General features: G+C 36.4%; 1 protein-coding gene across 2 annotated transcripts; it reads left to right on the forward strand.

The window, feature by feature from the left end:
* On the forward strand, positions 1-15842 carry RB195_026065 (uncharacterized protein; the record flags this gene model as incomplete). 2 transcript variants are annotated; one of them, XM_064214455.1, is made up of 14 exons in its annotated part: positions 1-110; positions 745-989; positions 6246-6338; positions 7348-7444; positions 11283-11389; positions 13143-13277; positions 13753-13947; positions 14033-14090; positions 14362-14488; positions 14576-14656; positions 14770-14862; positions 15289-15396; positions 15470-15589; positions 15747-15842. In XM_064214455.1, the coding sequence occupies 14 exons, from the start codon at positions 1-3 to the stop codon at positions 15840-15842; spliced, it is 1665 nt and encodes a 554-aa protein (XP_064070336.1). The 2 variants fall into 2 exon arrangements, with proteins under 2 accessions (XP_064070336.1, XP_064070337.1); XM_064214456.1 differs by lacking the exons at positions 1-110; positions 745-989 and having other exon boundaries at positions 6269-6338.
* Positions 15843-16117: the final 275 nt, after the last annotated feature.

Consider the following 16117-nt stretch of genomic DNA (forward strand, 5'->3'; position numbering starts at 1 on the left):
ATGTCGACTGTTATGCCCAGCACTGAATTCTGCAGAAACGGTGACGTGGTGCTGATGTCAGATGTAATGGAACTGAAACCGAAAGGAGGGCCTTCAGAGTTATTCCGCATGTGAGTCACAGTCTTGGCATTTTCACTGTGTTGTATTAGTCTCTTTGATGAAATAGAGATAGGAAATAATGTGGTCCTCTCTGCAAACATCTAATCAATCTCCTCACTTATCACAAACGCTGATCCAAGCAATATAGATTCTCGAACAGTATCAACTAAAATGACTTATGCAACTTTTTCCACAGTTCATATCCATTAATATATATGTAGCACTGAATATTTTTGTTAAAACAAGGTTTATAGAGAAGGAAAAAAAGGAAAGTTAGGAAATGGCATTAGAAGATACGCGGTAAAATTATTTGTCGACGTCTGGATAGTGAGTGAGTGAAGGTGTCCTAGAGATGCTAAGAACTGTTTTGCTAGGTTCTATTTATCACGGAATAACTCAGTGTTGAAATAATATCACATTTGATTGAACTGTTAAGTTCACTGTAGAAGTTACTGAACTTTACCAGAGGTACACTAGAACTTCTGGGATATTGTCCACATGAGGTGATGACTCCAATGACTATAAGTTGCATATAAGAGGCTCCTATAATACTTCTTCTATGTAAAAACAAGTTTTCATTGAAGTAAGTCATCGAGAGTGTCTGAAAATACCATGCCGATTAATCAACATCGGAAAAACATCTAGCAGACGAAACTCCGCCCTTCCACTAGAATCCTTCTGGACATCTGTAGTGACAGTTTCTTGTGTCGCTGATGAAGCTGAGCGTAACAATCGTGCTGCCAATTCCTTTGAACAAATTGGCAGATGTGTTGTTATGCACTGCATTCATCAAGCCTATTTTGGTCTTTATTTCACGGATTTTATTGAGATCGCCATAAGTCACGGGATCAAGTGCACATCTTGTCCTGTGAACTTCTTTCTGGACGCGAGTAAGTTTTTTTTTAAGTTTTTTTTTTTAAGATATAGAGTATTCACAAAAGAATTTGTCCCCTATCACATCTGCAACCAGTTGTTCTAAGGAAGCATTGCTTGGCCCACTCAATTTTCGCTGTGGAACCTTAGCATTAAGTAGAAGATTATTCCATTTTCCACAATGATTACGATTACGAGAATCAAGAAAATGTGGATCTTGTGAAATAAGATCTTAGTGACCCAGATATGAAAGGTTCGTTCTGTTTGAGATTTCTCAAAAGTTTTGGAGGTATGGGGAATTGAACCCCAGCCCTCTCCCATGCTAAGGGAGCGCTCTACCACTGAGCTATACCCCCACAACGAAGCGCATTGTACAAACCTTTGTGAGACCGATATCACTTGTCAGGTGTCCAAGAATATAAACAGAAACTCTCTTTTCTTCGCTCATGGAGTCCACTACAAAATTTTGATGATGTAGGCGGTTACTCATTTGTTTTTAATATTATTTTCAATATTTTGATGCCCTTCCTAAGGTATTCATATATACAGCTACAACGTATTTTTAGATATCTATAGCCGAGAAGTTCAGAAACATCTAATCTTAGTGAACGTATACTTGCGTTAAGCACTTCATTTGTAGAAGAAAAGATTTAGCTTCGCTCGATCACCTGACAACCATATCCCATAATACCATATCTTCGCATGCACCAAAGTACATTCTGCCGATTTTTTTTTTCACACATAAGGAGCACGACAATTTTCTCGTCAGATTGCCTTCATTAGTTATTATTTAGGTTAAAAGTGCCTGGCACAGATAGTGCTTCTAGATTTTCAATATAACCGTTTGCATTTTCATATTTTCCTGCAATTGTTACTACATGACTCTCACTAATCTGCACAATCTACTTCCAATAACATTTTGTATTCTTTAAAAAAGTCTTACACATAGTTTTCTTTGAACCTCAACGTAATGCACAGAAAGAAATGTCATTTTTTAATTTTTTCGAAATCAATTGAGGTGAAGAAGCGATGGAGTTTAATGGAGGGGATAGTGGCACTAACTGAGGATTAAAAATGCCTTTCCTAGAATCCAACCCATTCCATGCAAGCAGATTATGTTCCTGAGACTTCACTACTCCAACATCACTCCGACGAATGTACTGCTTGCAATTTGTGTAGAGCAATCAAAGCACTTCTTTGTTACTCATCCTGAAAAGTTATAATAGTATATCTCTCCAATGTTTGTTCATAGCTATATATTTAAACTCATAGTTGCGTTGATTTTTAAACAAAAGTGATGAAAAACTGTGAAGTGAGTCTTAACGAATGTGAGAGGCGCTATCACAAAAAAATTGTGGTAGCACTAATTGCTATTATTTCTAAACTACTGCATTTTTTAGCACTTATATTTTTAACTTCCAGTAGAAAGGACTCTACTTAGTTTCAACTTATATGAAACATTTTAATCAATTATTTATTCATCTCAACAAATCAGGACAAACAAACAGTTATAAGTGAGCCAAAGGGTTGGTGCTATGAAAATAGTACTGAAAGAACGAAGGTAATTACAGTGCCCCTCTCAACGGAACATACACAGGGGAAACACCTGATTGGTAACAGTAAACAGTAGTCGTTGCGTACACAACAATCCATGACCGATTAAATACTTCCACATCAATTCATCGCGTGATAACAACGATTTTTCACAGCTTTATGGAGAACGAGTGCATCCTCGTGCTAACCTCTAACGGCATAAAATCCATACTCGCAACTCATTTTTAGTCCACTAAAGAATGATTACGCGAAAAAGTTTGTCAACAATACTCGACCAGTTTCCTCCTCTGGTTCTCCCCTCTATCTGTTTGTTAAGCGGAACCACGTGGTTAGCGCATCATTTGCTTCATCTCATTTCTTTATTCAGTTTACGATCATTCGGCCGGATGGAAGATTCCAAGAGTTGTCATGATCATACGTTTAAACGTAAAGATACTATTTGATTATGTATTCGAGCTCATCTCACGTGTTGAACGCTCACAATGAGCACGATGCACGGAATGAGTGATGAATGAAGAGTCAGTTGTGGGAATTTTCTCATTAATCTGTACTATATCACGTTATATCCAGAGAACAGTACTGTCTAGTACTAGTGTACTACTAGTACAGTGCTGTGTATAATCCATAGCTTCCAGAGATTGACACAAACATCAGTTCAGAAAGGTTTCCGAGTGTGAAACCGGAAAACTGCCATATTTATCTCAATAAATGTTTGGGTTGGTTGCCTCTATTTTGGTGTTTTTTACTCCGTGTTTGCTGTTTAAAGTCTCTCTCCCTCAAGGTTTTTTCCTCCTGTAACGTTATGTTTTTTGTTTCGTGAAGTTTCGTGAAAACCAGTTTAACACGATTACAAGTCGTACTATGAAGTAATTTTCGAACTGGACACCCATCTGAAAGATTGCAAATAGTCAGTGTGCAATAACGAAATAAAATATGCCATTAGGATGGTAGTAGTAAAATTTTTCAGGAAATATGTGTCCTGGTAGTTTACTACCTTTCTTCTGCTTTTACTCATTCACATCCAGCCATTCATTTCCTGTACTTCGCCATCCATACGCGCAGTTTTTTTATTTCTACTATATTCAAACATTTAACGTCTTCTCTTCTGCATTTTCAACTCCGTCAAAAGTGCAGAATTGCGAAAAAAAAATTTGAAAATTTAGCCAATGTGATTACAGGAAAGAACTCATGGAAATAGGGAACATAATACTTTTTCAGTGCTCTTATAATATACTAGCCTTATATTTCCACGTTATCGTTTAGCATCCAGAAAATCAATTGATATTCGAGTTTTGAAACCATATTTTCACTCCCTCAACCGCGTGTTTTTTCCCAGAAATTATTTCTCTCATAACACGTAACTTTCATCTGCATAGTACTTCGTGCTCAGTGGATTCGCCCGCCGATTTTTTTCTATAACGAGGTTTTTTTTCGCGTCTGTTTCGCATCTCTCGAAAAGTTTTGCATGTAAATGAGATTATATATGTGATTATATATGAATAAATAGATGTCACTATTTTCTTAATAATCACCTAACTACCAGGGTACTAAAAGCCATTAGGTATAACTTTGGTAATATTGTCATTTGTCTAGTCATAGAAGAAACTATCCTGTTTAAGATTTTATCGACTATTACCTTTTCTTCTCTATTTCTGAGGAATAGGAGGTTTCGGACTTTTCGATCAATGCTTCTCCATAGATTGCAGCAGGTAGTCATAGATGAGCACACCACGAATCTGAGATGTGGATTCTGAGACATGAACTCAGAGGAGATCCGTCATTGCTAATGCAACGGAAGATGACAAAACCCTAATGGTGGCCAAAAGGCTTCTGCGTATAAGAAACATATTTAAATGTGGAGCTGAGTACAAGTCAATGGACCCTTTTATAATCGTATTCTTCAGATCGATAGCTCTTATTTCCGCTCTTCCATAAAAGTAAACTTAAAAAAAAGTGTAGTGTGAAGTGAAAAAGTGTCTCTTGAATACATAAAAAGGAGCACGACATTATTCACTTAAAAGGACCAGTAAAGTAGTGGAGGCAATAACTTTCAATGCCGCTTAATGTTTCTCATCCGACGGAATCTTCCTCGAGCCAAACTTCTTTTTATGCTTACACATCCGTAACATCCTAACACACTAACAAAGTGCATAATCGGATGCCACTAAACGATTCCCTGAAGGGAATTCTATAAGCGCGTGATATCGAACTACAAACAGTACCCAATGCCTTCAGGATACGACACTTCATTGAGGGTCACACTGGAACCTTGTCCCTGTAGCTTAGGAGCACAAGAGGTCGCAGGGCACAATGGAGCCGCGGAAGTGGGCGTCGTATCGATCAGTGCTTTTAAATCTACTCGTTCTCTTCCTGAGTGCGTAGCATGCTGATACACATTTCTCTTCCACTATCACATGACTTTGTGACTGGGTAAACCCAGGAACGTCTCCACCCGACTCCACACGACCTCGACTGACGGACGGCGCTGTTCTCGTTCGCGGCCTGTTCGCACAACAGACAGACCAGCTGACCTCGTGTGAGACGGACGCCCCACAACAACTCGACCAGTGATTGGGACGATGAGAAGAGTGGGCCGAACGTTTCGCGCCGAGACCACTCGATTTAGGACCTCTCCGAGAAATCTAAGCGTTCGATCTCTCTCTCTCTCTCTCTCTCTCTCTCTCTCTCTCTCTCTCTCTCTCTCTCTCTCTCTCTCTCTCTCTCTCTCTCTCTCTCTCTCTCTCTCTCTCTCTCTCTCTCTCTTTCGCTGGTACAGTCAAGTCCATCTAAACAAGCCAGCATTTCTCGGAGATCCGGAGAAAACACTGACACTACTCAACCAGTTTTCCTTGTCATCAGGAGATCACTGGAGACGTTTTCTCTCCCGCAACTTTCCCGTTCCGTCCATTTCAAATTCGAATCTTAGTACGGTATTACCGTAAAGAACAAAAGAAGAACAAAAGAACACTATTCCATCCTTCTCCTCCAGAATCGTTTCGTATGATTTTCGAATAACATACCGTTTCCGATTCGGGGTAACTAACGCGATGACGTCCTGAATGGAGTTAAAGTTTACTGTTGTTATGGAGAGATAGGATTGCACTCATCTAACACATAAACGTTATCATTTTAGAGTTGTACACGGTGGGATTTTGTTTGTGATCGATTGATGCTCGCTTTTTCGAAAACAACCTCAATTTTTTTTCTACGATATCTTCGCCACATTCCGCTGCTGTCCATGCAATCTTTCCGATGTCAAGTGTCGGCTTCCGCGAACTATTTCATATTCAAATTCTCTTATTATACGTTTGTCATCTGAATATACGTGTTCTTATGTCTTTTCTGAATGTGGATCATTGTGAAGTATTTCTTCTGCGATTTCTCGTTTCTGTGAGAAAAAAATCTACGTGGGTGAAAACCACATTGCACTTTTTGTTTTGTCTTCACAGGCGCGAACACTTGAGCGACTCCTTTCTTGGGTACGTCTGTTTAATCTCTCTTCAATAAAAACAACGAACGACTACATTATCGAAAGTTACTGAATTCCTGTAAACATTCCTAGAATTATTCTCTACGTGTTGCTGCTGCAATTCCTGATTCTTAGCGTGTGTGCTCGGACCTCTGAAGTGATGTATGCCTGGATTTCTCCACCTGTCCTATGTCTCTCATTTACGTCCCATATCGCTATCTGTCCGTCATACATAATTGCCGAACTTTAGTCAATGATCGCTCTGAACTAAACATGAATGGTACGGTGCGCACGCTGCCGCGCAATAAAGCTACTACATTCGTCGTGGATAGAATCCCTGAAGGTAACTACTCGAATTTCCAGTATTACGCTCATCTTCTGAAATCTTCACTCTGTTGGAATTGGTTCTCTTCAGAATTGTGTGATGTTTTTTCTTCTTCGCCGCTGTATGACTCGCTTACGCCCGGGTTTTTTTTCGCTTGACTTGCGGTTTCTTAAATAAATCATATCTCTACAAGGTTTAATTTTTTAAACGTTTAATTGGACCCCCAGATTTTCTTCAGATATACGTGCAAACACTTCCACGTAAACTATACAAATTGTACCTTTATTATCTTGAATCCTATAAATATTTCTGGGATACCATTTGAGTATTAATCCGGTAATTTTAACAATATAACGAATAGAGGATTGTGTGATTAAGTCTGTTTATCAACTCTTTTGTAGTGGTGGATTGTGCTCATACGTTATAACTTTATTACATAATCCATTTTCTATTAGAAATTCCTCAGATACACTATAAAATATATTACACATAATGATATCGTTTTTCTGTTTTGTTTACCATATTTCTATCGAACGGAATGCTGAACTGTTCGCGCTAGGAACGCTTTCGCTCTTGAATCTTTGACCGAAATGATCGCTTTGTTCGCCTTTCACCATCAGCGAAGCAAAGAATGTTTGGAAATTCGCAAGCCCCGCGAGCTCGTCTTGGAGGAAAGCTGATTTTGGAGATAAACTCTTTGTGATTCGATAGTAGATGGTTGGTTTTCCATTGCTGTAGGAAAAAAATCATAAGAAATTATGTGTGGCTTGATTCTCCCTAACTCATTGCGTTCATTTCTTAATATTTCGAGAATAATTTGGTTGTGAAAATGAAAAGGATAATTCTATATGCTATTGTAATCTGAATCAAGGTCAAAAACCAGACTTATACTTCTATTCACCCGACACTCTCGTATCCGCTGTAACAGTTAATCCTCTCTCTTTCTTTCTCTCTCTCTTTCTCTCTCTCTCTCTCGCTTTTCCTCACTAATAATATACAATCAATAAGAAGAATAATTTTATTTCAGCTATATTCGACCTACATCATACTATCGTTTTTGATAAAAACACAGCTCCTGCGGATGGTATTCGAGCAATTCGAACCGAAGGAAAGAATGTCATTGGGTGAGATGTTCTCCCTCTCTCTCTCCTAACAACTTGTCCGGTTTTCTCGTGATAAGCTTGTGGTCATAGGATCATAGTACGTTGTTGTGTAGCGTTAAAAGTTCGTCCAAAGAACACTCAAAGTCACTCATTTACGCTTGGACACCTGCCAGGCGCCGTTGTTGTTCGGAACGGCGGCGGTTCGATGTCGGTGATTAAGAAGCGAGTAACTCACTTCGCTAAGAATCCTCCACATAAACATTTTTTTTTTACCAGTGCGGAAAAAGTTCCTCATAATGTAATGTAATAATCTTATAATGTAAATGTATACTCAAATGTACATTATCCATGTTTTCGATCTATACACTAGTTTATGGATTCAGTATGAGTACACCTTCATGCTAGGATACTAACAACATCAAATATCATATTTCTGTAGAATGTCAAGGAAAAAGGACGGAATAGGAGAGTACAACAGTTTCGCTTCTTTTTTTTCATTCTTATTCTCACTATCCCATCTTTAAACTTACCATAGTCTCCAAAAAGTTTTCCACTAACGAAACTGTATCATCTATTTGTGTTTTTTTTTGGATTTTTTCTCGTATTGAAAGTACGCTTTTACAACCACATTCAGGTTTTTTTTTTCTAAAAGTCAGCGCCTTATTTCTAAGCCAAATTGGGTTGCAGTGGAATTTTAAATTTTTCTTATTGTACATACCTTTTTTTTCATCGGTAGCGAACAGTTCAACTATCTTTTATCATCATACAGCATGAACTGCACAGTTTGTCAGGATTTAGTGCCGGATTAATTCTTAAGAATAAAAGCAAGCTGTTTGTTTTTCTTAAGCATGATTTTAACTTTTGCCATAAATATAAGTTCTTTTAAAAATAGGATGCCCGTGATAATTTTTTTCTCTACTTATTTCCATGGTTTTTAGATTTGTAGTCTGTTTTTACTATAATTTTTCTATTTTCTAATTTGCATGGAATTACTGCAGCCGTTCCCCTCAGTTTTGATCCGAGATTTATCTGACATTCCACAAAATGCGTTGATATGTTCAGAACAGGGGACAGATCCGCGTCGGTTTTAAACGTTCTCAAATATCTTATTTATATGTGAATTTTTTCTATTAAATAACTTTTTTATTCCGTCGATGTTTTCGTAATGTCTTCAAGGGGCTGCTAGTCTTAATGATTTGTTAACCATCCAGCACTTTTGAATTTTCAGTCCTCCCCAGATAAATGAAAGACACAACCGCTGAAAACCGAAATAATCTAGGAATATGAGATTGTTAACATGTAAACTCATAAGTATTTTTCCATAAACGTTTTGGAGGGTAGAAATGATATGTAGTGATATGCACAATTCAATTCACTGACCATAACATTGAAAATTTTCAACGGATTCAATCAAAACCCTGGAATTATAAGAAATTACTCGAGTGAAAACGAGTCAAGGAGAGTAGAAGTAAAATAACTAATAATGTTATGCTTATAAACAATAATGGTTGGTAGAAATGATCAAAATACCACGAGAGTTACTTTTGTAACTGTAATCCTGTTTTTTTTTCTGAAAAAAATCTCTTGAGCATTAGATCATTATAGTTGAACTCATTATATATTACTTAAGAGCTGAGAGAGATTGACAAAAAAAAAACCCGCGTAGTCGGGGCAGGTGCATGTCAGAAGACATATCTCGATGTTGGAGAAGAATTATGGATATGGGTAAGAACTAAAGTAGCTATGAGTCTTTGTCTAAGTCTTTGTTTAGTATGACGCTGGGTTCTGTACTAACTTTCAAGGAAAAAAGAGAGGGAAGAGAAATATGTGCAAGAATATTCAATGGTTTTAAGTCTAGTAGCAGTTTCGAAGGGAAGTCACTATTTCTTGTTTTTGAGTTTCCCTTGTTAGTCTTATTTCTTTACTATAGTCTTACTGCTTTATTTTCATATCAGTTCTAGAATTCATCGATATCCTCTTTTTGTTCCGTAAAATTTGTCCAGTTTTTATTTTTGAGTACGTATGAAACAGCAATATAAAACTCTGATAGTCTACATATTTATTATATTTTCTGAAGACTTCTTCTGTCATCTTTTCCGAGTCAACAGGAATCATTGTGTCTTCGTACGACTGCTGCTCATTGGTATAGCAGAAATTTTTCTCAGGACGGACTTTGTTTGCAAAGAATCCGTAACTAAAATTAGGGGTAAAATTTAGTAAGTACAACCATTTTTTCCCCAAAAGTATGGGTAAAATTCGAGGTTTGAAATTGAGTCAATTCTGAATTTTTAGCGTTAGCATTCAAAAATTTGGGAGAAAATTCTCCGAACGCGGAAATGTTCATCGTTCTCCTCTTAACAATCGGCATAGTTGGTTCTTAATTCTTACCATTTCTGAATCTTCGCTTTTTTAGTTTAGTTTTTTTAGTAGTTTTTAGTTAAAAAAAACATGAAACATATTTTCTTCATTGCTACGATTAATTTTCTTTTTGGTTTTTAAAATATCTATGTACATTGGTCTTTATGGAGGAGAATGACATGTTCGGAAATCCCAAATAACTCAAATTTCTCCTTCAAAATATCCCCCGTAAGTTCGAGGCATGACACTAAACGCGCTCTAGTGAAGTCAGCGGAAGCGTGCGTATCTGCGAACGTCTGGACAAATGTTAGCTCGTCAACTTCGTGTTGGATAGCAGAGGTGGGAAATCCTATGAAAAGAACATTCGCGATGTTTAGTTACCATATCTAATTGAAAAAAAGAGATTCTAAGAATTGTTTCATGGCGAAGAAGGAAAATTTTGGCCGGATAGTTATGTCTTTTCGTTATTGCCTTAGTTCTTCATCTAAATCTCTTGGCGGGGACGAGGATCGTGAAACAAAGGATTAAATAATATTTTATTGTTTCCTCTTCTTGTTTCCGTTGTGAAAGATGCTGAAACGGTGCTTGATTTTGTTTTCAAAGATGGGAAAATATGGCATAAACCGGAGGGATACGAAGTTATTTCTAATCTTTTTAATTTCTTATTGCGTGGTATTTTGTGGAGAAAAATCTGAAGTTCTAGATAGGCCCTGAACCAATTCAGCTACCGGTTAAACGTTTTTAATAGTCTCATAATATTTTATACAGGGTGATGAGCCACTCTGATACCAAATTTTTTATACTTGAATTTTTATTGGATAACTACCAGCTGCTTTTCAAAAATTCATAGCGAATATTTTTTAAAAGTGCTACGAAGGGATGGAAACCATCTTTATCACATTTTTGAAAAGTTGCTCAGTTTCTATACTCTCTAAAAATATATCTATTAACGATCTATTGTTGATGGGTGCCTTTAGCATGAGGCTACGAGTCTGGGAGCTAATATTTTTCTCAAAGGTTTTCCTTAGCTTGAGGAACTTTTCAGTCATTTTCTAGTAAAAATATCCAGATTTTTTTCCCGAAAGGAGAAAAGGAAAGGAAACCGTTAGTCAAGGACTACAGTCCAAAAGATGATTAGGTTGAAAGCGACATTCGGGGATATTTCTTAAGATGGCATCTCTACAAGGTAAGGTCCGGGCATAGTTCACATGTATCACGGCGAGAAAGTCCAACTGCTTCTGAAATCCAGGAACTTGATAGGTCAGGAACTCCTAAAACGATCAGTCGGCACGATATCTGGGAAAAATGTCCATAAAATGATGATATGTATCATGTTTTGAATATAGTACCTTCTGCTAATCTATTATTACTTGTTTAAAGGAGATTGCTGAAAATTTTCTCATTTTGACAGGGTATATTATTTTGTCGAATATGTTTTAGCGATTTGAAAATTTAAAATGAATCCGTACAATGTCTCTGAGCTAGTAGCCTGCTTTTTCAGTGAAATCTCCTTGGCTAAATTTCCTGCCAGCCAACTGTCGAAGGAAGAGGAGAGCGACGAAGAACACGTTGACCATATGTACAAAACTGTATCAAGCGTAGTAGTAGGTAAGCAAATTTTTGACCTCTTCCTGTTTTTCTCTCCGTCGAGGAAAATATGTCTGTACTATGCAAAAGGCTCAACCTTCATACTTCCTGTCTGCCGTTTTTGCGTAGTTTATTTTGCTCGTTTTCCCGTGAAATGCTCTTGTCGTGATAAAAGCTCTTCATACGCATGAATGACGATAAAAGAACAGAAACATTAAGTAGATTCGTCTTTTTTCTGGATTTCAATGAAGAACCTTTAAGGTATTCCTGCCAACTGGGCTGAAAAACTACAAATTTCGGAAATAATCTGGAAGTTCCGATTGTGATTAATAGTTAAATTTCACTGAAAATAGGGAACACTTGCTGACTACATTGTTTTTCGAGCGTTCTTGAATATTTCTATTTCATTTTTTTGTTGGCTACATATTATTATCGAGAATTAAACTTCGGATTTTTGAAATATCAACATTATTCTTAGTAGGTGCATACGATTTGATTCTCCCTCTGTGAAGTCTCCGGATTTTTCTTGGTCGCATCAGTTGAAGTTATTTCGTTTCAGAAACTTCTTTCTTCCGATCCCTTCTTCTTTATCTAAGATTTTGCAAGAATTGGGAGAAATATATTCCGGGGTATCACCTCGTTGGGCGAGGATATGCATATCTAAAAGGCTCTGTCACTTTTTCGGTGCCATTTGTTACTTTTTGTCGGATTGTTGTCGCCTAGAATGTGATTAACGTTCATGTAGGAGGAAAACAATATATCCCGCAATGCTCATGCTTATATGAAACGAATTTGTGATGAGTTTTGAGGTTATTTCTGAGAAAAACACCTTAGAAGTTAGTTCAACGTTTTCAAATTCATTTTGACAAGTTCAACATAATTACGCACTATTTGATAGCGAAGAACAAGAATACTAGTATCCGTTTAGTAGGGGAAATTAAGAAAATTTAGGGAATTTTTTTTTGCTTTTTTGCTTAACTGCTAAATCTAATCTAATGTATAGATTTAGCTTAGTATTTGGGAGTTCACCATTGAACTGTTTTCGTTTCTGAAAAGGAAATCTAATTGACTACGAATAATTTGCCTCTAAGTTTCTAGCTGAGACGTCCCTTTTCTTTCAATCGACTACCCATTTTTGAAATATTTGAGACATTCCTAGATGGTAGAAAAAAAGAAGGCTCATGAATCAATTAATTTCAAAGAAGGAGACACTAATGTCATGGAAACCATACCTGCTCTTTTCAAGTTCGTTTTTTTTCTTGATGACATACGAATGAGAGATGATACAGCGGAAATTCCCGTTTCATTCGTTACTTCTATCCAAGAAGGGAACCAGGATTGTAGTTTACCTCAAAGAGAAGGTTCTAAAAATGAAAGACAGGACATAACGTGGACATCCTTGTTGCAGGATAAATTAGTGGGAAGCATTGATTGGAAAAGTGCTCTAAAGTAGTGAAACAACGATAGAATATCCATAGTATCCAGAAGACACTAGAACTGCTCAGATATTTTTTGCCTTATTTTTTTTACCGTGGCGTTTCACATTTCGGAACAGCCACTTTTTATCGAAGGTTGAAATTTTGTCAGTTTAATTCAGTAGAGAGTATCGGAGAATATTGTCGTTTGAGTTCTGAAGGTTGAACTCAAATTTGCACTCATTTCCAGAAGTAGCATTGAGGGATCCCCTTCGCTGATAATTTCTGTACTAAAATTTCAATTTTGCTGAAGTTTCATGTTCTCCCCCTACATCCTTTTCAAGTGAACACTATTTCAGATGAACCTGATCTCGTGTATACCCATTTCCTGCAACTTTCACAATGCTATCAAGCAATGGCGACAAATAACAAGATCATTGTTTTCACTGATGACCTATCAGTACGAAAAGCGTTTTATGCGCTTGTTTCTAATTGTGAGTTTAAGAAAAATCTTATCTTTTACAAATACACATTTATATAAAAAGTCCTACTCATAATATAAGAAGAAAAGTGTTCGAGAAAATTTATTGTGAGTCAGCTCTGTAGTTTCTATTTTTGTTCAGACATGTGGTTAAAATCTCATGAGGAGTGAAAAAAATTGGGAAAATTCCATCTCTATCTTATTTAGTGTAGCAGTTAAGCAACAAAAATTCCCTCAGAAATGAAGGTTAAGGATTTTAAGGGGATTCTTGCGCAACTGGAACAATAATAGTTTACAAAATGTTTTATGATTTGCTGTTGAAATAGTTCACTTAATGGGGAGGTACTGGAAAAAAAAACGTTTTTTTCTTAATTTTTTTTTTTACCATCTTCTCTATTCCTTACTACATTTTTACGCTTACTTTTTCGATGATCCGTAGAAATTGTCGTTTTTTTTTCTTTTTTTGAATAGTTTCATTCAATTTTTAGCTGCTCGTACGGGTCTGGTCGCGGAATCGAACACAATGAATCTTATCGGTGTATTGTCGATCACCGATTTCACTATGATACTCATGATGTTATGGAAATTTCGTGAAAATATTGGGGAAATGAAGGGTACACCACTTACTCACCGTGAATTCAACGGAATGGATATTGCAAATATGAGCATTAAACGGTGGAAAGGTTTGTTGTTGTTGTTGTTGTTTTGGCAATTTTCACTCCTATTCTATCACAGATTTTAGCACGGAATTGTATAATTTCTTTACAGAGTTGCTGAAGAAACGTAGTAGCGCAAGAGAATTTATAAGCATCAATACAAATGAGAGGTGAAAATTGAGCATTTTTTGATAATTTTTTTAAAATGAAAATATTGGTGAAATTTCGACATAAATATGTCAAAAATGTTGTCCTATTGTCTTATATTTTAATTTAAACATGACAAGCTATTCAGTCACTGAGATCTTCGCATTGAGTAGTCCAAAATTACAAAAAAAAAATTCATTAACAAATTTAATGAGATGCACAGTAAAATAGACAGAAATAAATAGCAAAATAGAAATAGAATAATAAATATGATTAAACATTCACATGTTTCAGCATATTTCGTGCTGTTGAATTGCTCAATAAATATCGTGTTCATCGGTTACCAGTGCTTGACAAACAATCTGGAGATTGTACCTTTATATTGACTCATCGCAGAATTTTACACTATATATGGAAATATGTAAGTTTAAGGAGATATTCCTCTCCTACTGTACTCATGAACCATCCTGCTTTTCCACACTGGACTATTTTTTAAAATTTGTTTTAGTGTTCATGTCTTTCACGACCTGACTACATGTATGAAAGTGCCTCTGATCTCAAAGTAGGAACATATACGGGAATTTTTTATGTAAGTACAACACGTAGTTGGCCGCACTATGATACTGAAGAATTGTTCTCTTTCTAGTTTCATGGACTTATTTTTCTGAAAGAAGAATGCTTGAGAGATTCAATTCTTTTTAGGCTACTCAGGAAATGTCGCTTCTAGAAGTTCTAGATATGATGATAGATAATGCCATTAGTGGTGTACCTATAGTGGAGGAATCTACAATGAAAGTGAGTGGAACATGTTCTTTTGTTAATTTTCACGTATATGAAATAAATGAATTAAATAATTGCTGTGGAGATAAATGAACATGCTCTAGCTGTATTATAAGGGACAGTTCTTTCCTAGATCCGAATCCATTCTAAACAATTTTACAAGAAAACATTTTAGAGGTGAAGAGGCTTTTTTTTTCTGGTGTAACATGCTTTTTAAATTCAACAATTACTGTTTTGCGTATTTTGTATGAAATCCTTCATTTTTATTTTTTCCTCAGATATTGCTATAATTAGGTTTGAAGAAGATTTTCAAATCTACCTGTAGAGATCAGTGCTTTTCTGGTTGTTTAACACAACAACATTTAGGGAAAAATAAGGATTAAAGGATTGATAAAAATTAAAGGATCAGGATGAAAAATTTCTGAAATTTTGTAATTTGAGATCGTTGACGTCTATACTCGATTTGATGCTGTTTCGGCAGCACTTTCGAGAACTATCGACATGTCAATCACCGTCGCTGAAGCTATCCGTCAACGTCGTAATATTTGTGTAGGTTTTATATTGAAAATATCGGATCCCTTACTTTTTTCATTGTGCATTATTTAAATCTCGCATTTTATAGGGAGAGCGTGATGGTGTGGTGACAGCACCGGAGAAGGTGATAATGTGGGATTTAGTGGAAACATTTGTAGAAAAAAATGTCCATCGTATTTTTCTTGTCGACGATCTTCAACGGTTGAAGGTGATTTTTTCTTTATTTCTCCGTGTTTTTAAGAACAAAATCTTGTTTTTTCTTTCGAAAATCCAAAGAATCTCAATCGCTATGACCTATAAAATCTAGTATTTTTGTGATAAATTATTATTATCGAATTATTAAGAATGAGACTTGCTCATTTCAGGGACTCGTCTCGTTATCCGATTTGATCATGTATATGGTGCTTCGACCATCTATCGCTTGGCAAAATATGAAGACATCAAATGTTTACAATCAATAAAGAAGATTTTAAATTGTTTTCTTGTATTCTATGGCAGGTGTGGCACAGTGGTAAGAGGTTCTACTGCGACGGGGGGAGTCGTTGGTTTGAAAATGCTGTAAGTCAACTAAGCTTTTGATTCGCTTAGAGACGGTAAATTGCTATCATTCGGATCTGGAAAGATGAAAACACAGAGCTGATATATCGGCTAGGCTAGCGAAGTCATTATGTACGCGTTAATAAACCTGAAACTATTCTGAACTGACGTCAGGGAGGTTGATGCATCCAGAAAGAAT

This window comes from Necator americanus, chromosome X, assembly GCF_031761385.1.
Source record: "Necator americanus strain Aroian chromosome X, whole genome shotgun sequence".
Lineage (NCBI taxonomy): Eukaryota > Metazoa > Nematoda > Chromadorea > Rhabditida > Ancylostomatidae > Necator > Necator americanus.